Below are 23511 nucleotides of genomic sequence, written 5' to 3'. Positions count from 1 at the left end.
AAAACGTTCTGAGTTTGGTCGTCGCATTAAAACGTGTTGGAAGCAAACAAGCAATTAGCTGTACGTAGAGATGTTTCAGTCGGTGGAACTCGTAGGTGGATTTGGAAACACTCTCTCGATTTGTCATTAGGTGCTCTCACATTGTTCTGGGTTTGGGAAACAATTATGCGGAGCTTTATCGCGCGGTTCAATAAAAGCCCGCGAAGGCCTAGCTTCAGAAGTGACAAACTTGCGGGCTTTCAGCCACCACTGGTTACACTAAAAACCAAACAAACCAGCAAAAAGAAAAAGATTTCACCGTATAACACGCACGTCGCTACCCATCTTTATGAAAGATTGCGTTCTCCATACAATACTTACGGCTCACTCTGCGTCGTGAAGCAGTCCCGATGTATGTATACACAGGTTGTATAGTGATGGAGGCAGAACGGTAAGTGAACCCGAGTCTGCGACAGAAAGTGCTCTAACGAATGGCCCCCTTAGGTGGAGGTATTGTCATCTCCACCTTTTCTTGCTGTCATCAATCAACGACAGGCATGACGAGAAAGTCACTGTGTTCACAAAGCTAGAGCGAGCAGCTTTTATTCCGGAGAATTATCGCCTCTGGTATGAAAAGACCGTTCTATATGGCACGGCTGAACAATCAGGCGACCGTAACAAGATCAATGTAATCATGGCTGAAGTCACGTCGCGATTCAGAGAGAGAGAGAGAAATACATGATGACGATGATATGGGGCGTGATTCAATGTTGTACAAAGCTTTGTACAACGGCTACGTTGCTTTATTTCGTTGCGGACATATTTGTTTTTCCCAACCTCTGTATTATAGTACGCATGTTTCCTGGACTAGAAAGAGATCCATGTATTGTTTTTGTCGAGCGAGGTCAGACGCTGTTGCTCGACACCGCAATAAATGTTTCTCTCTCGCAGAAATGCGAAGCACGTCCCCTTTACGGTTCATCAACGTTATCTCGGGGCAATTTTATACCGGGTCACATCCCCGCACACGCAACGGTCCCATTTATTTAAAGTGGGCAAGATTGATGATGCCGAGATGACCATGGGACTCTCCAGTGATATTATTCCGTAAGGAGGATCGCGCTTTTCCATTTAGGCCTCTTTCTCGACACAGTAATTCCATTTTTTCCTCTTGATGTCCGATCGGTCGCAACATACTGCGAAAACTACAGCGACAGCTGATCCGGGGTATCAAACATTTATGGACGGACGGCAAAAACCCCGAGCGGCCTATATAGCTGGCCAAGTACGGATTGTGGAAAGAGCGCGGGGGGGGGGGGGGATATATTTATTAGACGAAAAGGAAAAGAAAAAAAAAAAACAGGGAAAGGTCAGCCAAACGGGACGTCGGCTTGCTATTCCAGAAATAAGGGGATACGAGGCTGCAGTATGGCTTGTGCTACAGCGTGTTCCGATTGCCCCTCTCCGACACAGATGGAATGAACTAACCATTCAATGAAGGCCAAGCATTGCACAGAATGATACCTTTATCATTCCATGATTTGTGAAAAGCGCGGGGCGTACGCCTTTTTGTGACAATCACTATAAAAACAGGTGGTCGTGGGTGGTGAAAGGGCTCGCCGTTGTCGGCCTCTAAAAACAGGAGGGGGGGGGGAGGAGGGTAATGGCAGGATAGGCTCGCCGTTTTTGGCCACCTAGAAGTGGGCGTCGTCACGACTATAGCAAAAAAAAAAAAAAGAAACAGGTGGTGGTGGTGACGAAGCGGCTTGCCGTTGTTGGCCTCACGTATGTGGGCTGCGTCACGACTGTAGCCGGGATGAGATGATATGGTGTGATAACAGATGAAGGAATGATGACGCCCGAAATTTAAGATTTAGGGCTGTCATTGCAGAGTTGCCGAGAAGTCCGAGCAGTACTTATAGCCTTTGAGCGAGGCCAAATTCCTGGAGAAAGTAGACCAGGCTGCGAATTTTGGAGTGTCTTTCTGTGAAAAGAAACAGGACTTCACCGCATAGCACGCGGTCCGCCAACCATTGCAAGTGTTACGAATAATAGGGCTGTCGCTTCTGATTCGAAGAGAGAGGGGGCGTACGCCTTTTTGTGTAAATTATCATATTTGGATATTGACACAAAAAGGTTGGTTTACGCACAGCGTGCTATGCACTCTTAAAAATGAACTTCACCGCGGAGCACGCTCCTAGCCAACCATCATCACGAATGATATCGTTATCTGCCCTGATTTGTTGAAAACGGGAGGCGTACGCCATTTTTGTGATACGTACGCTGTTCATAATGCTCAAAGCCACAGTTGCCTCGCGCCGCTAACACGGAATTAAAAAAAAAAAACTTTACCACATGACACGCCTGAAGGCCAACCATTGCACAGAATGGTACCGTTATCGCTCCCGATTTGTAGGAAGCGCGGGGCGTACGCCTTTTTGTGACAATTAACATAACTGCATAGACGTCGCAAAAAGTCGCACGCCTCCCATTTTCAACAAAGCGGAGTCCTCTGATGGTTGGGCGCTGACGCTGCTGCTCACTCGCGCCACCTGGCTCGCAGAAGCAGGACTATATACCTGTTTATAATCCTACCATTTTAAAAAAGGACGTCACTTCTCATCACTCTCATGGCAAACTAGTCTATGAACCTAAAAGGACTGTGTTGGTTGTAGACCAGCTTGCCGTTGTTGACCCCGCTCGTCTGGATAGCGTCACGGATGTAGCCGAGATGACATTAGATGAAAGTTTGAAGTACACAAAGGACAACTGGGGTTGACTTCCAGAGTGATAGGACATCCGTTATACAAGTCATACCTTATACATGCAGTGGGGTCAGCAACTTTGAAAGTAGAGTCGGAACAACAACAACAACAATTACGTGAATGATTTTGGGATGAGAGTCGGGGCAGAGTCGGAAGGGTCTTTACGCAAGGCCTATTTCCCGAAGGAAGCGGTATACCAAGGTGGTGAATGCAGACAGATCCCGTTCGGAGCCTATAGAGGACGGTTTCGATGACGTAGGCAACTTATCCCTGAGTTTGGGGTGAAGACAAGGGGACGAACAAGCAAACATACAGCACAACTGCGTCGTGCGATTGTTTGTTCGTCCCCGTGTCTTCACCCCAAACTCATGGATATGTTGCCTACGTCGTGTTTACACCAGCTCGCTTGCATAATCATTCTATGTTAATGGTTTGCATGTTCCGGGGAAGTCCTTTCATGGGAAGACCTGGCCAACGCTTTTGCAGCATTTCCCTGATCCCATGGTGTTGTGCTCGTACTAGCTCATTAAGAGCCATTTGTCTCCCGGGGTTGGTAATCTTCGGCTGAAGCGAAGTTGCGCTGCAGATGCTAATTGGTCCCCTCTTTTGTTGCCGCTGATGCCGACGAGGGAAGGAATCCCTTGCAGTACCGGCATCAATCCTGGCTTACATTGAAACATGTCCAGAGGCTTCCACTTCAACATCGCGAGGCTCACCTAAAATGCGACTTCATGTAGTTTCTCTTGTTTTTCCTCTGGTCTAGAGTGTTCGCTGTGCTTCTTGACACTATGACAGGTTCCACTATTCCAGGTGAACACGCTCCTCTAGGTATTGTGACATGCAGTGTGCTCTAACTCTGCTAGATATGTTCAGCACGCATTTTCTGTCCACAGTAAAGGTAAGCTCGTGCAAATAAAATGATATCCTACCACCTGTGAGGATCATTCAAAGGTGAGATCTTTCACAGGAGAATCATTCGTATAGGTGGTATTCTACCACCTATACGGATACATGCATGTGTACCCATTTTCTCCTAACGTAGCCATATCTCAAAGCGGGGGGGGGGGGGGGGTCGAAGTAGCTTGCCGTTGTTGGCCGCACTGAAGTGGGCATCGTCGCGACTATATAGCCAAAAAAAGAAGAAAAGAAAGGGTAGAAGAGTTGATGATTTCAGTAAGGCGTATAGGCAGGATGAACGATACTGATGGGACGGGGGTGCACTGTAGATGAGAGGTGCACTAGAGTGGTTTTTCCGCGAGGCCCGTTTCTTGAAGAAAACGCATGAGGTTGCGATTTGTAAGTCGTTCTGCATAAGAACCTTCGGGGAAGAGGACGTCCGTTCATATGCCAGGCCTGGAGTGGGGAAGGTGAGTTTCCCGCATAGTATGGTATGAGCGGCATTCTGTCAGGATATGTTCGATAGTCTCCGGATGACGACAGTGACCACAACTGGAATCCTCCCTGGAGCCGATTTTGAACAGTTGCGAGTTCGTGAACGCAGATCCCGTGCGTAGCCGATGGAGCGTTGTCTGCGTTACTCGGGGAAGATATTTCGTGGGAAGGGAGGGTCGATGATTCTGCATGATGTCCTGTATGCCGGGATGACGCACTTCAACTAGCTGTTTGACGGCCATGTGCCTGTCGGTGTCGGCCGGAGCTGGTAAGGATGGGCTGCAGCTAAGGTGCGCTGAGGATGCTAGCTGGTCCGCTCGTTCTTTGCCTCTGATGCCGACATGAGACGGAATCCATTGAAGAGTAAGATCACCTCCGATTAGCTTATGCTGGGCACACGACCTCCTTATACAGTGGGCTGGGTTCATCACGTTATAGAGGGCACTTCTGGAGTCCGTAAGTAAAACGTCCTTAACTATTCCAGTGACTTGGACCGCAGCAGCTGCGTGTAACAAGGCCAGGAGTTCGGCCGTCGTAGATGAGATAGGGTAACGAGCTGATTTCCCTTGCCAGGCCACGTTGATTGACGGGATGTAGTACGCACTGGTAGCGCTTTTGGCACGGTTGTCAATGGAGCCATCCGTGAACACCAGAGTATGTGTGTGATAGACGTCGCTTATCAGATTCTCAGCCGCCATTCTGGCCACCAGGGGGCTGGACTCACTCTGCTTCCGTAAACCCGGGATGTGAAGCGTTGTTGCGGGCACGAACTCAAGCCATGGCGGCGCATGTGGACTAGCTGGGAGCCGAGGAAGAGCCCCCTGTTGGCGAGAAAGCTGGTGGCGAGCTCACTTGCCAGGCGCCCTAGGGATGTGTGTGTCCTTTCTTCGAGGTCTGTGAAGAGGGAATGCTTGTTGATAGATGTTGCCGCGTTATCCAGAAACTGGAGTCCTTTGAGCTCAGAGTGAACACTCACAGGCTTTTCCTTAGCAAAGCAGGACTTCGCAGCATAACATGCTCAAGTTCAACCAGCGTTCTGAACTATATACCGTTCTTTTTTCTGTTCGTCAAGAATGAGAGGCGTACGCCTTTTCTGTAACACTTTACGTATGCGCAGAATGTTACAAAAATGGCGTACGCCCCTCATCCTCAGCAAGTTAGGCGACAGAGCGATACCATTGCGAAGTCTGGTATAGGCATTGAGCGTGTTATGCCGTCAAGTTCTGTTTTTAGAGTTTATTACGCAGGATGTTACCGTTGCCGCTTCTGATTTGAGAAGAATGTGTAACCTACGTGTTTTTTTCGACAAGCAATTAGCGAGACTATATGCGTAAAGTGGCTGAAAAAGCGTGCGCCTCTCATTTTCAACAAATCGGAAGGCACAATGATATAATTTTGACTGTTGGTTGACTTTGTGCGTGTTGCATGGTGAAGTTATGTTTTGAGAGTGTAACGTGTAGTAGCTAGCTAGTGTAACGACGAACAGTAACGATTACAGCTCTCTTGATGGTTCGACAACTAAAGACAGCTGGCGCAGAACCCGAGGAAATGCGACCATGCACTGTGGGATCATGGTCATACAGTTTTCTCGCGATTGAAATCCATCAATTATCTATTCTTATTTATTGCTATATTTAAGGAAACGCGCAGTAAAGTCAACCTTCCCTGAAATCACGGCACGCACTGCAAATGTCCCTCGCGAAAGACTATACATATGTCTAAGGAACTTGCACCGAGGGGCGGATCCAAACCCTCGGTTTGCGGGGGGGCGGTTTCTTTGTCGAAGCGTGTAATGGGAGAGGAGAGAGAGAAAAATCCAATGTATAAACTGACGTTTGGGGGGCGATCCCCCTGGGTCTGCCACTGTTTGCACCACAACCGAAGTGGCGTAGGCCACTTTTGAATCCCGCAACCTTTGGTTGATCAGTGGACAAATTCACCTGTGAACCACTGAGGCCGTTCAACTCAACGTGTATTAGAGTAACCAGTACGCTCTGTATGTTCTACATAAGCGATATTAAGCGTTTTACAAGCGCTATTAAAACCACACTCTTGACACAGAACTTCACCGCATAACACCCTCCTAGCCAACCATCACTCCGAGGTTGCCTCCGTCCTACGGCACGGCGAAGAAGGGGGCCGCGGAATTCAAGCGAGGTCGGGACAGCATTGAATACGACTCTCGTCCATGGAAGCCCGCGGAAGCGAGCACGCCTGGAAACATCCACCGTGTGCACGATATGAGGTCATGGAAGGTCGCTGTTGAAGAAAACAGAGCAGAAACAGAAACTTCCCGAAGTATACACTCTAAAAACAGAGCCGCACCGCATAGCACGCTCCTAGCCAACCATTGCCACGAATGATACGCTCTAAAAACAGAACTTCACCGCATAGCACGCTGTGCGCCAACCATTGCCACTAGTGATAGGGTTATCATTTCTGACTCGAAGAGAGAGGTGGGCGTACGCCTTTTTGTGGCAATTTGGATATATAAAAATTGTCACAAAAAGGCGTACGCCCCCCTCTCTCTTCGAATCAGAAGCGATAACCCTATCATTCTTGGCAACGGTTGGCACACAGCGTGCTATGCGGTGAAGTGCTGTTTTTAGAGTGTAGGGTTATCGCTTCTGATTCGAGGAGAGAGGAGGGCGTACGCCTTTTTGTGGCAATTTGGATATGCGGTAATTGCCACAAAAAGGCGTACGCCTCCCTCTCTCCTCTAATCAAAACAGATAACCGTATCGTTCGCGGCGATGATTGGCGCACTACGTGCTATGCGGTGAAGTTCTGTTTTTAGTTCTGAGCAAGGTCTGCAGAAGGCAGGCCTTGCTCAACGACCCATCTAATACTTCGCTGTCCCCGACGAACTCGTGCACCCTCACCGCATCCCCATCCTTCATCCTCCTCTATCTTCCATCCGTCCGTCCTTTCTTTGTGTTTTGTGTTTCTTTCTTTTTGTGTGTGTGCTATAGTCGTGTCGACGCTCACTTCTGTGTGGCCAACAACGGCGAGCCTATCCTGCCATTACCCCCCCCCCCCTCTGTTTTTAGAGTGTAGGACAAAGTCACCCATCGTGCACCACGACTGTCTTTCCCGTTTTACCCGATACTTCAATGGTAGAAGTGCAAGGGTGCAGGCGAGCTGGTACATTGTAAAAACGACAATAAAACCTCAGACACGGAACAGAAAAAGACAACACGACACGTGAGAACGAGTCGTGCTGTCTCTTACTGTTCCGTGTCTCAGGTTTTATCGTCGTTTTTACCCGATACTTATTATGGTTGTGGCCTGTGCTCAACCAAATATGGGGGAGGTGGCCGGGTGACTGACCTGAGGGGCGTAGCACAAGTAGAAGAAACGGGAGCTCTCGTAACTGCCTCGAGGGGCAGTCTGGACTTCGCCTTTCGAGTGAGTAGCGCGCTCTTGTTTTACACTCTTAGAAATGAACTTCACCGCATAGCACGCTCCTAGTCAACTATTTTCTTGAATGCGATACCGCTATCTGCCCTGATTTGTTGAAAACGGGAGGCATACGCCTTTTTTGTGACAAATATGAGCAGCATAAGCGTCCAAAAAAGGCGTACGCCTCCATTTTCAACATATCAGGGCAGATAACGATATCATTCAATTATGGTTGGATTATCATTCAAGATTAGGAGCGTGCCATGCGATGAAGTTCGTTTTTAAGAGTGTGGTATCCTGTCAATGAATGAATGAGTAGTTTATTCACATCAGTCTTGATGTGGGAAGCTCAGAGCAAAAAGCTGCGTATTGCAGCTTGACACGATTTATTTGACACACGGTTTATTTGCTTGACACGGATAATTTTTGTATTCCGTTAATTGGTTATAATAATAGCTTGTTTGGTTTATGAAGCCTGCGAGGCGTGTCAGTTATTCGTCAACGACATTTTATGCGAACACAATTCTTGACAGTCGCTCCGGTCACAGGCATATCCAAAAGCACGTTCAGCGCATCTTGACTCGATTATCTTGACATGCAAAAAGTCTCTGCCAGATAGGTCCCAAGATTGTTCTCGCACGACGAAAAACGCATGCGTTACAGCGCATCCAGAGACAATATCCAGCTGTTCAGGGAACATCCCGCGGACTTACGCACCTGTTTTGAAATTGTGTACAAAACATGGGTCCACAACTCCCTACCCGAGAGCAAATCCCAGTCCAAACAGTAGAAACTCCCCTCCTCCCCACCGCCGAAGAAGGCTCGGTGTGTTCCATCAGCAGGCAAGGCTGCGGTTTTCCGGGATTCGGAGTGCGTGGAGTGCTGCCGTTACGAAAGGGTAAACCATCACCGGAGGACACAACCCTGATTCATCGCTTGTGGGACGTCATCGAGGCTAAACGACGCGGTATGCTCTGGAAGGGTGTCGTGTTCCATCAGGACAATGCTCACCCAAACCATGCTGGTGTGGCGATGAATGCCATCCACTCCTATATGTATTGGCATCAAAGTATTGCCGTCCACTCCTGCGGCTTTTTTGTGCTCAATCACCCACCATACTCGCCAGGTCTCGCTACATCGGACTTTCTTGTGTCCGATCAGAAAAATAAAATAAAAAATTCCGTCGTGGACGCCTTTTTGGAGTACCAAAATTGCAATTTATTTTCCCAGGTGGACCCGAGTATCGTTGGGCGAAGTGTGGGAGCGTCGGTGGTACGTGAAAAAGTGACAGTTCATTCACCTCGACCACCGCCTCCTGGGTCAGGCCGAGAACTTACATTGGACGCCTCTCGTAGAAGCGCACAACGAATGAACTAACCGAATGTAGCGCTACTGGATGCACGGGGGGCATTTGATAGAAACAGAGCCGTGTGTATTCGCTGCAAATCTGAGTATCCCGCGCAGATATAAGTTCATCACTTATTGCCGGGTCGATTCGTTCGCGGACTATCTACTGTGCATCTCCATGTTTTATTCGCCCTTGGAAATATCATATTTCGGTTTGCCCCCAATTCGAAAACTCTCCGGGCCGAACAAAGATAATAGAAATAGCAGACTGCTTTCATGGCGCACTCATCAGATGAGCAGCGGTTCAGTACCATGATCCGATCATCCTCGAAATGTCACGAAGCGAGGAACAAAAGAGAGTGAATTACAGAAGAACCACCCCAACAAATCGAATCGCTTTTCGGTGCCCTTTCATTCTTTTTCGCTCATATTTTTTTTCTTGCTCTCATCTTGTCTATTTCATCATTTTCTGATAGAACGCAGAAAGCAATGATGCGTGTCTCTGGGGGCAATTCCAAAGTATGGATACCGTACGGTGCTCGGCTACAGCACTAGTCCCGGTACACTTGCGTGACTGATATTAGAGTCCAGTGACGACACGGCATCGCGTCCATGACATTATTATCTTTTTCATTTTATTTTGTTTTTTAAATTTTCACATGAGAGCTGCAGTATTCTCCAGATTTAACGGTCCTTTACAAAAAAAAAAAAAAGAGAGAGAAACGCGTTATTTCTTGGATTTCAAGTCCGATTGGAACGCCACTATTGTGTTGAATTGCAACGACTTTTGTTAATTAACTTAATTGTACAGTGTTACAGCAAAGCATATTACGTGCCGTAATTAGATGGACCGATATATAGATTGGGTAAGTAAGTCGGGGGGGAATATGGCACGCGGCGGCAGTGTGTTGCAGCGCGTTGGAGACCGCGCAAAGACGCGTGTTAGGTAAAAGCGGCTGGTTTCTAGAGCATGGAATTTGCACGAGATCTGCTTCAAGTGTCCTGCTTGGGAGATATTTTTTCAGGTGTTTCATTCATTGCGAATGTAGACCGTGAAACGACCTTTGTACATCCGTGTGCCGTTCCTCAAATGTGGCTGCGGAGCTATAGGGGCATAAGTGCTCGAACCAGATACGGAGTCAACTGGCCGTAAGACGCTGTGGGAATTCGCCCCCTGGTGTTGTTAACCTTCTAGATAGATATTGGAGAGGTATTTTCTCATTTCAGGTAAATGTATGACTCGAACTTATTCCTAGGCGTCAATTTGCAGCTGGGGTGCCAAACAGCCGGTAGCAGCCGTGAAATTTGTTCGGGATTGCAGCTCCATTCATGCTGCCGCTGGACAGTTCAGTATTGCATCACAAACCCTTCATCGGAAGCTCAAAACAGGCAAGTCAGGCGTGTTGGGAGGAATATTGGCGGAAAGGTTTCCACATCTATTTACCCCACCTTTGCCCTCACCTATACGCCTTACTTAGAATCAAGGTACACGTGACACTAACCAGTGAGGGATGGACTGAAGCTGGTTACTGCTGGTTACTGCCCTGAGTGGACAGATCACAGCCGTTACTTATTTTGCTTGACGAGCTCTGTCACTGCGAAATATTGTGAAACTGAAAGACAGGCATCTACAGGTGACATTGGACCCGAGAACGAAGTGTTCCTTGTTCGGCACATTCAGTCACTGAAATAAGGGCTTTCACTAATAAGGGGCTCTGTCTGTACAATGGCTCATGAGACTGCAGAACGTTTGGGCCTGTGTCCTTCACGAATCCTGCACAATGTACGGGGATATGTTTGCGAACTGCAGCAGGAAGTGAAAGCGCGAATTTGTACGTCGAAGGTCCGTCCTATAGCTAAACGACGCATTACCCCATCAGCTGGTCGCTTTCCCCCCAAGGGTGGGGGTGAAGCGGCAATTTAGGAAGGTTGCTTCTCTGTGTTCCTGCTAATAAAGTATTACGATTCTGTAGTTCAAATAATTCGTAGGACTACCTGAAGGCCGAAAGACACTAACCAGAGAATTTTATCTTTGTAAGTCTGCGCCCTGCTTTATGACGAAGTTCTTCGAAAATGTGTGCGCTACACGTGACTTAACCTAGACAGATGTAGAGAGAAAGAAAAAATTAAAAACTTAAATTGACCGGAGCAATGTTTACTTGCCATTTAGTACGTAACGGTGGTTGTGATAGCACATCAACTAATCACTGTGCTCTATACAGCGCCAAGTGCAGCAGTATCATGTTCCAACGAGCGACCACTACAGATGTCGCCGTTCCTGAGACAAAAACTGAAGAAGTCGAGAAAAATACGTCGTGTCCGGTTTCGGAATAGTAACACAATAAATTATACTTGAGCAATTACAGCACTTACTGCACTTACTGTCATGGTTTACCATAGTAAACCGTCCAAACAACTTTCAAATGTATAGATATTCCAAACTTGTAATTCCCCTACCGGACGCTAGGGCTCTGCTCGTTTTCATCTTCCTCTTCCTCCCCACCGAGTTACGGCATAATTCCACCTTTAAATATTCCCGTCCTTTCGTAGTCCATTCCTTTGGTATTGCGCAGGACGATGGTTGCTAACGTGCGCTCCAGTGGCGTAAAATATTTCGGAAGGGGTTCTTTGAGGACTTTGTATGGGAACGGAGGATTCCCCATCGTTTCCCTCTACCAAATGCACTACAAAAGGTACGATTTCGAGGGGTTGAACCACCGAACCCCCCCTCTGACTACACTCTTATAAATGAACTTCACCGCATAGCACGCTCCTACCAACCATCATCTCGAATGATATCGTTATCTGCCCTGATTTGTTGAAAACGGGAGGCGTACGCCTTTTTTGTGACACTTATGCTGTTCATAGTTGTCACAAAAGAGGCGTATACCTCCTTTTCAGCAAATCAGGCCAGACAGCGATATCGTTCAAGATGATGATGGAAAGGTGTCCTATTAGAGTTCGTCCATTAGTCCAGTGCTGGAGAGGAACTCAGCCAACATCATCATCACTTTCTCATCCCTTCCACAAGCGCAATGGGGCAGTGTACCGCCATAACGGCGGAGAGTGACCCACCACATCATCATCCCACTTATATGTGTGTGTTCGAGATGATGGTTGGCTAGGAGCGTGCTATGCGGTGAAGTTCATTTCTAAGAGTGTACAGGTTCCGACAAAAGTTCACGGAACACCGGAGTGATGTATATAGTCATTGGAGCGATACTGTTGCTGCAAACATGAGCGGATAGACATACAAACAGGTGACAGGGTACTCCATGCACCTCTCAGTAAGTGTGTCCACTCCCGTTCGCTGCTAGGGTGTCGCTCCGATCAAGAAATACGTCGCTCTAGTGTTCCGTAAACTTTTGTCGGGATTTGTACGCCACCGGTACGCTCAACAAATAGGACTTCACCACATAATATTCTCCAGTGCCAACTTGAGCACGGAATAATACCATTGTCACTTCTGATCTGACGACAGAGTGGGACACACGCACTTTTGTGGCCATCAACACGTTCGAAGTGTCACGAAAACGCCTTCCACTCCCTGAATGGTGGTTGACTAGAAGCGTTTTATGCGGTGTTCCGTTCTGTCTTTAGAGTGTAATAGTTGTTGTCATTGGATCCGAAATCGCTGTGAACGAAACTACTTTCAGCATTCCACGTTGCTGTCTTCACACACTCTACAAAGAGGACTTCACCACACACTGTTAAAACAGGGCTTCACCACATAGCACGCTCCTATAGCCAACCATCATTCCGAATGATATCATTCTGTGTCCATGATTTGTTTGAAATGGGAGGAGGTGCCTATCTGGGAGATATTATGCATGTCCCAGATAGGCTCCTCCCCCTGTTTTGAACGAATCAGGACACAGAATATCATTCGGAATGGTGGTTGGCTATAGGAGCGTGCTATGTGGTGAAGTTCTGTTTGAATGGTACACACCACGCTCATTTTCAGGTAGTGCGGCGTAAATAGCAAATGCATGCAAAACGAGCAAAACAAGAACCTTGTAGAAGTATTTTTTTAGAATAAAAATGCCATATGTGATGCAGTGCACTCCAAAAGCAGAACTTGACCGCATAGCACGCTGTGCGCAAACCTTTACCAGGAATGATTGCTTCTGATTCGACTCAACTTTCTTGTCAACTCAACTCAACCCAACTCAGAGAGGGGATCGTACGCCCCCATCTCTCTTCAAATCAGACGCGATTATTCGTGGCAATGGTTGGCGCACAGCGTGCTATGTTGTGAAGTTCTGTTTTTAGTTCTGTCGGCATCAGAGGCAACGAAAGAGCGGGCCAGTTAGCATCCTCAGAACATCACAGTCGCAGCCCTTCCTTGCCAGTTCCAAACGACGCCGACGTTAAACAGCTAGTTGAAATGCGTCACCCTGAGGTACGGGCATAGATGGGCATTTTCCTGCGGCCTCACTCATCCTCACCTCACGAAGCACAGACTTTATTGGCCTCACTCACCCTCACCAAATTTCCTCACCAGTTACTAAATCTCAGTCGCCCTCTCCCTCACATTCCATTTTAAATTTTGCCCTCACAAACCTCACCTCAGGGCATCGGAATCCCGAGAGGCCTCACCATCCTCATCCTCACATGCCTTCACCTCATGAGGGTCCTCATCCTCACGTGTCCTCACCTCATCAGGGCCCTCATGTCCTCACCTCATTAGGACCCTCATGGCCTCACGACCCCTCATCATCGCGAGCCCTCGCCTCGTGAATACCCTCATTTCCTGACGTGTCTTCAAGTCACTAGGAGGCACATGAGCCTCAAAAGAACTTTCCGTCATGTACACATGACACGTCGGCGTTGAACTACTGTGTCGGTAGTTGGTACTAATGATACTGCGCGGCATTAAACTGTTTATAGGGTTTAGTGCTGTGCTTGGATAAATTTGGTAACAGTTGTTACTGTCACAGTGAGGTTTAACGTTAGTGTTTGGCATCAGCAAAGAGGAGCCTGAACCCATCACCTCATCCGTGAGGCCCCTCACGAAAGGCCTTATGGCCTCATTCGTGAGGTCCCTCACGAAAGGCTTCATGGTCTCATCCGTGAGGTCCCTCACGAAAGGCCTCACGGTTTCATCCGTGAGGTTCCTCACGAAGGGCCTCACGGCCTCATCCGTGAGGCTCCTCACGGAATACGTTGTACGCTCACGTATTTATGGCCTCACGACGACTGGCCTCATGAAGGCCCTCACGATGAGCCTCATGAGGGACAATGCCTCACGACTGTCCTCGTGAGGAACATTCAGCGTGGTCCAGCCTCACTCACCCTCATCTCATCGTCGTGAGGTGAGAGTGAGGCGTCTTCATGAGGGTCCTCATGAGTGAGGACGCCCAGCTATGGCGTACGGGACATCATGCAAAATCACCGACCCTTTCTTCCCATCAAAGGCCTCCCCCGGGCCATACAAACCATGCTCCATAGGTTACGCACAGGGTCTGCGTTCACCAACTCGCAAATATGCAAGACCGGCTCTATAGGGATGATACCAGCTGCGGTCACTGTCATCAACCTGAAAACATCGAACATATCTTCAAAGAATGGCGCGCATACAACACACATTCGAGAAACCTACCTTGCACACTCCAGGACTGGCACACTGGCAAACATCCTACTATACCCCGGAGGTTGTTATGCAGAACGATCTACAAAACCTTGTAACCTCGTGCGTTTTCTCCAATAGAAACGGGCCTTTGCGCAAAGACCCCGCTGGCATATACCTCCCATCCACAGTGACACTTCGGTCTCATCGGTTTCGTTCATCCTCTACATACTTCAGCTTCACCCCTTCACCCTTTTCTCCCCCTTCGTTCTTTTTTTTTTCTTTTTGATATTGTCGTGCCCATGTCCACACGCGTGTGGCCAACAACGGCAAGTCTATTTTGACATTACACCACATAACACGCTCTTATGGCCAACCACAATTCCGAATGGTGTCGTACTGTCTCCTGATTCGTTAAAAATGGGACGAGGAGGAGACGCCTCCTCTTGTTTTTTATGTGGTGAAGCTATGTTCAAACAGTGTACGGACCACGCCGACCCCCGTAACTTCGCTGCTTGACCGAGCCCTACACTCTCGAAGAACGGAACCCCATCGCATAACACGCTAAGAACCAACCGTCATTGGAAATGGTATCGTCCTCTTTTCTTGTCTGTTGGAAACAGTGGCGTCACTAGGGGTGTGTGGGGGGTGCGGTCCGCACCGGGTGATGCGACAGAAGGGGGTGACGTGCTGCACCAGTACCGCCGCCTCCTCTCTTTTTCTGTAGCGAGGTGACGCTAAAAACAACATAAGAAGCCCTCGGCGAGCATGTGATTTTTTTCTGCGTACGATATGATACTGTTATTTATCGTGTATCGTACCGTGTATCGGATGGAAAGGGATACATTATTGCGGGGGAGGGGGGGCGGAGCTCCCGCACCGGGTGACGCATACCCTAGTGACGCCACTGGTTGGAAATATGAAGTGTACGCCTTTTTGTATCAATTAACGTATACATATATTCAAGTGATAAAAAAAGGCATACATTTCCTATTTTCCACAAATAGAAGAGAGAGAACGCTTCTAAGCAACTGTTGCTATGAGTGGCGTACAGACAGGACAGCAGGAAGGAGTGGGGGGGGGGGGGGTTAGTATGCATCCTGGGCCGACTTCAGGGGGAACTGTGCCGACATTCGCCTGGAAGGTGTGCCGGAAAAACCCAGGCAAAGCATCACAGACATCACAGCCGGTGCCGGGATTTTCATCTCCCAGACTTGGCGAAGGCGATCATCCGAACCACTATGCGACGCGAGCTGGTACATGGTTATCTATCGGGTGATGTATCCCCATTTGTGAAACTATACCATCTCCATACTTCTCTGTAAATATCCATCCATCCATCCCACAGAAAGTATAAGCGCTGTATCTTTTAGCTACTGCGTCATTAAGTACATCACCATAATGAGGCGTTATGTGTGTCACCCCTAGGGCATAAATAAAGACACACCGGCAGGTAATTGAACTTGGGTTTATCTATCATCTGATCCAAAATATAACCGCTCCACATTGAAGAGGTTCCTTCGAGCGGTGTCAGTTCACTGTACCATTTCGAGCGCTCGTGTCTAATGAACGCAGCTGCCGTGTCATGTTCTGCAATAGCGGAACTTGAATTATGTGCCGTATGCACTATGATGTCATCTCACGGAGGCACCGGAGAACAGCAAGCACATACTTGTTTAGTCTAGAACAAAATAATGCCTTTGTGAGCATCACCTCGGTTCACCTGTATGCATAACGATAAGGAAAACAATAACTCCCCTGCGAGACGGAACACGGAGCTTTAAATAGCACGCTTCATACCCTTTGCCTTCGTGCAAACGATTTTTATCGCAAATTTTGAGGAATCATGCCCACGTTGCGTGAATCTGTATACCGGTGCAACTTAGGAAGGTGGTTTAATCTAATTACCTTTCTCCGCTTTCGCTTACATAATCAATCGAGGCTGCACGCAAAGTTTTTGTTATAGATGTTGCCTATCGGAAAGACGTCTACGTAATCCTCGTCGTTACGTCTAATTTGGGCGGTCTGAATTTGATCATCACGAGAACCGTGCGACCGATAACGAGAACACTTTAAAAAGAGAATTTCATCGTATTACACGCTCACGAACAACCATCATTCGTGATAGTGTTACGTGTGATACGTTCTCTTACTTGATTTGTTCAAAACGAGAGTTGCACACCTTTTTCTTGCGCAGTTTCGTTAATTGTCAAAAAGGGGTGTATGCCCCACTCTCTCCTCAAATCAGAATACTATCATTCGGCGCAGTGGTTGGCACGGAGCCTGTTATGCGGTGAAGTTCCGTTTTAGCAGTGCGGTCTGTTGAAAGTGCGAGCCGTACGACTTCCCGTGCGCTTTACATTTTTGTAAATGGCACTGAAAGGCGTACGCCCCGCTCTCTCCTCGAACCAGAATTCATAACGGTGTGATTCTATGCAGTATAGTTGACCTCGAGCGTGTTGCATGGTGAAGTGTATAGCCACACTCTACAAACAGAACGAACCTCCATTCAGAATGACACCGTTCTCTTTCGTGATGCATTGAAATAGGGGCGTACGCCTTTTTGTGGCTGTTTGGAATTTTTGGTGATTGACACAGAAAGGCGTGCGCTCAGCTGTCTTCTCAAATCAGAAGCGACAACTGTATATCATTCACCACAACATAACACGCTGAAGGCCAATCATTGGCCAGAGTGATACCGTTATCACTGGTCTGTGGAAACCGCGGGGCGTACGCCTTTTTGTGACAGTTTGCATAACTGCATGAGTGCGTACGCCTGCAACTGCAAAAAGGCGTACGCCTACCCCTTTTCAAGAAGTCACGTGTCATTGGCGATGATTGGTGGCATGCGGTGAAGAAGTCACCTGTCATTGGCGATGATTGGTGGCTAAGAGCGCCCCATGCGGTGAAGTTCCTTCATCCCTTTCCGGCTATAGTCGTGACGGTGCCCACTGACCTGTGACCAACAACGGCGAGCCAATTTTGCATTACCCTCCCCGTTTTGTACACCGCTTGTTCGAAAGTGTTCTTCGTGTTAGCGACTAATACCCGTCACACAGGGGTACTCTAAATGCCTTTCCAGAGGAGGACACCTACCGGAACGGCGTTTGTGCCCATTGACACACGATAACGGAGATTCTCCTTTTAGATAACGGGCCTTTTCGAAAAAGGAGATCGACTATCTCCTTTCCGACCGAAAAGGCGTAGCCTCGATAGCAGCATCCGCCGATAATTAGCAGATCCCGATTATTTAGCACAAAAATGCCTATCTTCAACATTTTTATCAGTGGTTAAAATAGTTTTCCAAACCTACAGGGGCCTTACCATATCTTTTTGAGTGATAATAATTCAATAATCTCGCTCCCAAATAATCGAGCCCACAAAGCCGCGTCTACAGTGGCAAGAAAGGGATACATGGGCTGTAATAAAGTTATGGTAAGACATTTTAGGTGACCTGCACGGACACAAACACAATGGTGAAGTCTGCGCCCGTATCGCCGAGGCATTCAGCAACTCCGGAGGGCGCTAAGAGATACACTAATGCGAGATCGCCATTGTCGTGTGTTAGCGGCGCGAAGCTCTTTCCCTAAGGGGTCCTTCAAAGCTGTAAAGGACCCCTACTTCAAAGGTGTTCTAGCCTGCCCGTGTGTCACGGGTATAAAAGCGGTACAACTCCCGTTTCTAAGCACAAGAACACAAAGGAGACGGCACAGTCATGTTGGCTCATTGATGCTGCACCGAGAAACCTCTGTTTTACCTCCATCATGCATGTTCCCGGCAGTGGAGGTTTTATCGCTTTCAACACGGTGCTCATTACCGTACGTCGGCTTGAAGCAAACCCTGCCGTGAAGAGCTCCGATCACGTTTATAATTGCCAGCTTGGATGGCATTAGTTCCATGTCACGCGAATACTAATCTCGCGGTCGAGGATCCCTTGTCAGACTATGTTGTTGGGGGCCACCATAGAAGCAAAAAGTGATGTTGGTGCGGCTCCGTGTTTCGAGACCACGAGCAGTTTAATTACATGGCAAGAAATATTTCCACATATGCATCCGCTGCGGCGCCCGTGTTCAAGCTGTTCATACGTAAGGAGAAACTAGCATCATTATTTTCGAACAAATAACTGTTTTGTGCACCGCACGTTTTCACGCTGCAGCGTGTTACAGCTGCAGCGCTCATCAATGTTCACCGTGCTCGAAAATACTTGAACCTACTGAATTGGCTGTTATACTTCTTCTTTTTTATTTTATTTAATCGTGTTTATTTTTATTAAGAGTATAGTGTTACGAGGACAAAGAAAGAAACTGCTCGCAACAAAATATGAAACTCACAAGTGAAACTCTGTTGAGTAGGTTCATATCCATTTCATCCACATCCATACCCTGCGCGAAATCTTGTAATTAAACTTTTTTTAGGTGCTCCATACTTTATATCTTCATTTTTCCTGATTCCTTAAAATGAATTGATTATCAGTTCTGAAAAAGGCGGTGCAGTTCTTCTCGAAGAAGTGTAGCATCTACATTAACACAGAAGTGTTACGCCCTTCACAGAGGCATCTCTTTTAAGGAGTTAAGTACATCAGACAGTAAGCGATCCAAGTTAAGAGGATCGTAAAGGTAGGACAAGTACCACGATCTTCCACACTCTTTCAGAAGAAAAAGAAGCTTACATCATTCCGCTATTCAAAAAATCAAATACGACTACTCTCAAAATGCGAAATGAGATTATTAACAGGCTTTTAGTTAAGTCGGACGTTGGGGTTTAGTGTCATTTGACGTTAATGCTACTTGTCGAAGCCGAATTAAAACGTGTCCTAACAGGATGCACCGCCTTTCATTCGTCAGTCGCTCAAACAAAGTCCTGCGTGCAACAGGTCGACAACGAGGACGGCGTACTGATTCAGGGTGCTTTGCATTGCAGATTTCTCCTCTACCGGTTCCACCCTTGCATATGAAATATTCGTGTCGGCTTCCTTAGCGCGGGTACAGATATTGAACTGAGAGTTAAAAATGTACGAGTGTAATAAAAAGTTCCAACATTCGTTAAAGGGACACTAAAGAGCAAAGATTCCTCCTCGCCGAACGAAAGATGGCGTTACCTTGACAACAATACAAAAGGGATGGGATTCATCCGTTCCGTCATTCGTGACTTATGAGCCAAAGAACCTGCAATTTATGCTTTCCCTCTCCCTCTTTCTCCTTCTCAAGAAGGCCGACAATGCGGAGTGCGCTCTCGTTGGTTTCCGCAAAAACGTTTTGTCCAATCATCGCGCGAGATCGTTTGAGGAGAACAATCGCGAGGTCTCTCCGCATTGTCGGGCTGCTCGAGCAGAAGAGAACGTCGCAACCGATGAATCCCGTTCCTTTGGTGTCGTCGTCTAGGTAACATTATCGTTCATAACGCGAGGAGAAATTTCTGCACTTTAGTGTCCCGTTAAGCATCATGCACGATTGTCGATCATTTTGCGTAGCAATAGTAAAATGTCGTGAACGCTAGCAAAGTGAAACATAATTAAAAAAGTTTTAACGCACAAACGTTATAAACAAGTTTCCGTGTCGTTCTATTTTCCGCGATAATTGTGTGGAACCCCGCTGCTTCGTGAAGTATAGAAATCATGCAGACATGCGAAGCTATGCGTTCTCAACAATATCGGAAAACTTTAATACTTTTAAATTGTTTTCTATCAGTCGCGCAAGGTAACAGTGTTCTTCGTAGTTAAGCGGATGGTTGGCACCTGCAAGTGATCACGTCGTTTTCCACACTACAATACAAAGGATATTTGTACCAACGAGACGTTATGGCTCGTACTGTCTTCCAGTTGCGCCCAAGCACTGATCTCATTGTAACATAATGTCCCGTCCACATTTAAACACGTCAAATGCGCCGTAAGGTGCGTGACAACGCATTGTACGCGTAGATTCAAGCGCAGCAGGCTGAACGTCATGGGGGTCGTCAGGAGGATAGACCTCTAATGACCCCCCAGACGCGGAGCGCCAGCACTCGCTGAAATGTTACCTAGTGATGGAAGCGAAACACGATGAACACGACGCTGATAAATGTGATATAGCGCGCAGCCAAACCCTTATTATCATACAAGAATACTGTTCACCGCATGCAATGTGCTCAATTACCGCTAGCGACGAGAGCATTCTTGATTAGCAGTTATGTAACTGCAACGGGAAGCAAATATGTTTCCCACCCCGGTAGTTAAGAAATGAATTGCCACAGAAAATGCCAGCTCCGTTGAATATCGGAGCTGCGTCACGACATGTGGAGGTTTGAATCATTTGACTCGAGTAGTACTTACCGATGGTGTAAGAGAGGCCGTCCACTTGAAATGTAGCGCTCTTGCATTTCTTGAAGTGTCGAGGGTCTTTTCTGAGGGACATGTCAAATGTTTAGTCAAAGGGTCATAAGTCGCAGTTCAGTGGCAAAAGACGCCGTGTAGACAGTTGCAGGGGTGCCTTTACTGAGTATTTTCCTAGCCAACGCTCACGGCCAACTGTAGCCCGGCTGTACGGCGTCGCTCACAGCGACCGCCAGCTGTGCTGTCAAGACGCGAGCCCAAAGTCGTAAAGCACGGGATCCTCCGCACGAGCAGCTCAAACGAGGACCTCTGCGCCATCGACTGTCACGTGTCAAACGCGCCGCATCGCCGCGCAATGAGTTGCACGACACAGGCTCTGCAGGTTGGTAGCACTCGACGTTCGTCTCCTTATGTTGGTATTGGAAGCGCGAGTGAGCCTGGAGAAGCGCGCGTTCCCCGGGGTCCAAGTTGTTGCATGCCAATTCTCGCGCGTTTGCGAGATGCTCACGCAGCGATCTCTAGTGGCGAGTCATGGAGTCTTTGCATATCGCGAAAACTGCGAAGGTGTTGGGGCGCCGCGGTCGAGGCGGCCGCGACCAACTGTTGCTGCGTCAGGGGGGGGAGAGAGGGAACAGGTGCGATCGATAAGGGCGAGTCCAAGGCGGCGCCCACCCCCAGCCCTTGCAAGCTCACTCTTTGACGTCACACTCCGTTCACACGCCCAGCCAGAACCGCCCGCTGCTCTTGAGACGTTTCACGTTCGCAGGGCCCACGTTTACCAGCATGCTAGTTTGAAGGGCTCCCTCTTCAGGTGTTCCTTTCGTTAAGCAATGCTTGCACTTAGAGTGTAAGTCTAATTTGAACCTCAATTTTAATATCATAGTACAAATTTATTTAGTACGTTATGAATGTGCAATCTGAATGCTCTGCACGAGGAAACATTTCAGATATGTACTGTAGGGGGGACACGGCTGTCTAAAATCAGCACCCCGTGGTTTATCTCATCTCAAATCTCCACGTGTTGCAAGACTATTTCTTTTGAGTAAGAAACACGTGCACTACATGGTTGACCTTCAAGTACAATACTCGCACAGGAGTTTCAAGCACAACAGAGGTAGTATGGGACGGCGAAGTACTGACAGGCGATTTTAGCTAACCGTGTCCCCCGCAGTACTTCGTGTTGCACTCATTTCTACAACGTTGCACTAAATATACCGGGTAGAATGCTTTCAGTATGTCGAGTACCCTCCCTTCATTGTGGCGGCGGCAGTTGTGTAGGAGCCCATGGCTTCATCAAACGTAACGCAATCCCCAGGTTGCGTAATCTCACTACTTTTGTGACGTTTTTGTGTTTGCACGTCGCGCGCTATTCTTCACATTCACAAAGCAATACACAGAGCTTCGAAACGCTCTTCAACCATAACAATGTGCTTAGAAAGGGTATCATTTCATTGTATTTCCCTTTCATTTTATTTCCTCAAACTCAAGGAAACGATGCCGTTTTTGCGTATACACCAGCTAGCTTGCCTCATCCTACTTTGTTCGTCTAATGCGCTTAACTCACAACATGAACGCGAATTTTCTAATAAAAGAGGTTTTAATGTCAATCGGTACAGATAATTAGTTTTCACAAAGTCGCTCGCTCCATTCTGCAACGCAATTGAAAAAGGTTATTTATAGACGCACATTATAAACTGAGATACCGTGTGCTTATTCAATCCAGGAGGTATCGCATTACGTAACCCGCACAGCCGAGGCACTCGCCTGTAGAGCGTGCTCCACCGCACTAACACTTTTTATGTGGGGAAGCATACCCAATATGTAATTTTCTCTGGAAACCGCAGTGTTGACACCGGCACTCCTGACGAAACGAACGGCAGCACTGTTTTGAGCTCCATTTATAATAGGTCTGTTCTTTTCGAAAATATATATTGACTAGAGATGGGACGAATCTAGAATTTCGCGAATCCACGAATCTTACAAATCTCGAATCTTTCGAATCCTTTCCTTAAAAACAGCTTAGAAAGCTAAGAAGAAAAAAAAGTTCTACCGAAAAGTGTTTTGAAGCAGAATATGATACATTTGTTTAATGAAAAAAAGAAAAAAGAAACATAATAGTTCAGTTTCGGGAGGAAATATACCCACATAGTTCATTTATTTAACATATTGTTTGTCGACTACAAGAAATCCATAAATTCTCGAGTCTGAATTATTTCCATAAAGCTAAAGCAACAATCAAAAGCAAAACCATACTACTTTTCAACATGTAATGTAACAGTTCCTGCCCGAACTCTTTCAGTCCAGAGCAATGTAAACAAAGAAACAAGAAAACACCCGTCGGTCAATGAGGATTTCGGCGGACTCCGGAGGCGCAAATTTGAAAAAGAAAGGAACAAACGTGGTTGGTGGATTCGAAAGATTCGATTCACCGTTTTGGGCACTAGGATTCGGATTCGCGAATCTCGAACCCCCTGCCTAGGATTCGTGGATTCGAGGATTCGGTTGGCACATCCCTAATATTGACGTTTATAACATCTTACTTGAACCCATAGTATCTTCGAGACTTAAAAAAACACGAGCTCGCTCTCAGCGAAACATCATTAAGGAAGATGGAAAGTAACTGCGCTGAGGCTTAAAACATACAAACAGACGAACACAACACAAACCTCAGGGTGCCTAAGAACATGTACAATGAGGTGCATGATTCGATTCCCGCAGCTGTCTGGCTTTTTCGACTACTGCCATATTTC

The 23511-nt window shown here is 47.4% G+C and overlaps 2 protein-coding genes across 4 annotated transcripts in view; one reads left to right on the top strand and one right to left on the bottom strand.

The window, feature by feature from the left end:
- Positions 1 to 21288, bottom strand: part of LOC135377647 (dual specificity calcium/calmodulin-dependent 3',5'-cyclic nucleotide phosphodiesterase 1A-like) — a 250537-nt gene extending 229249 nt beyond the window's left edge. For both annotated transcript variants that reach the window (XM_064610224.1, XM_064610229.1), the window contains exon 1: positions 20762 to 21288. In XM_064610224.1, the coding sequence (XP_064466294.1) occupies positions 20762 to 20843 (82 nt within the window). In that variant the 5' untranslated portion in view covers positions 20844 to 21288. The remainder of the gene's footprint in view (positions 1 to 20761) is intronic.
- The window catches only part of LOC135377648 (major facilitator superfamily domain-containing protein 10-like), a 203582-nt gene that overhangs the window by 135175 nt on the left and 44896 nt on the right, over positions 1 to 23511 (top strand). The window lies entirely within an intron of this gene.

This window comes from Ornithodoros turicata, chromosome 1, assembly GCF_037126465.1.
Source record: "Ornithodoros turicata isolate Travis chromosome 1, ASM3712646v1, whole genome shotgun sequence".
NCBI classification, from domain to species: domain Eukaryota; kingdom Metazoa; phylum Arthropoda; class Arachnida; order Ixodida; family Argasidae; genus Ornithodoros; species Ornithodoros turicata.
Note: the sequence above shows the minus strand (reverse complement) of the source record. Positions and strands in the feature narration are given on the sequence as shown.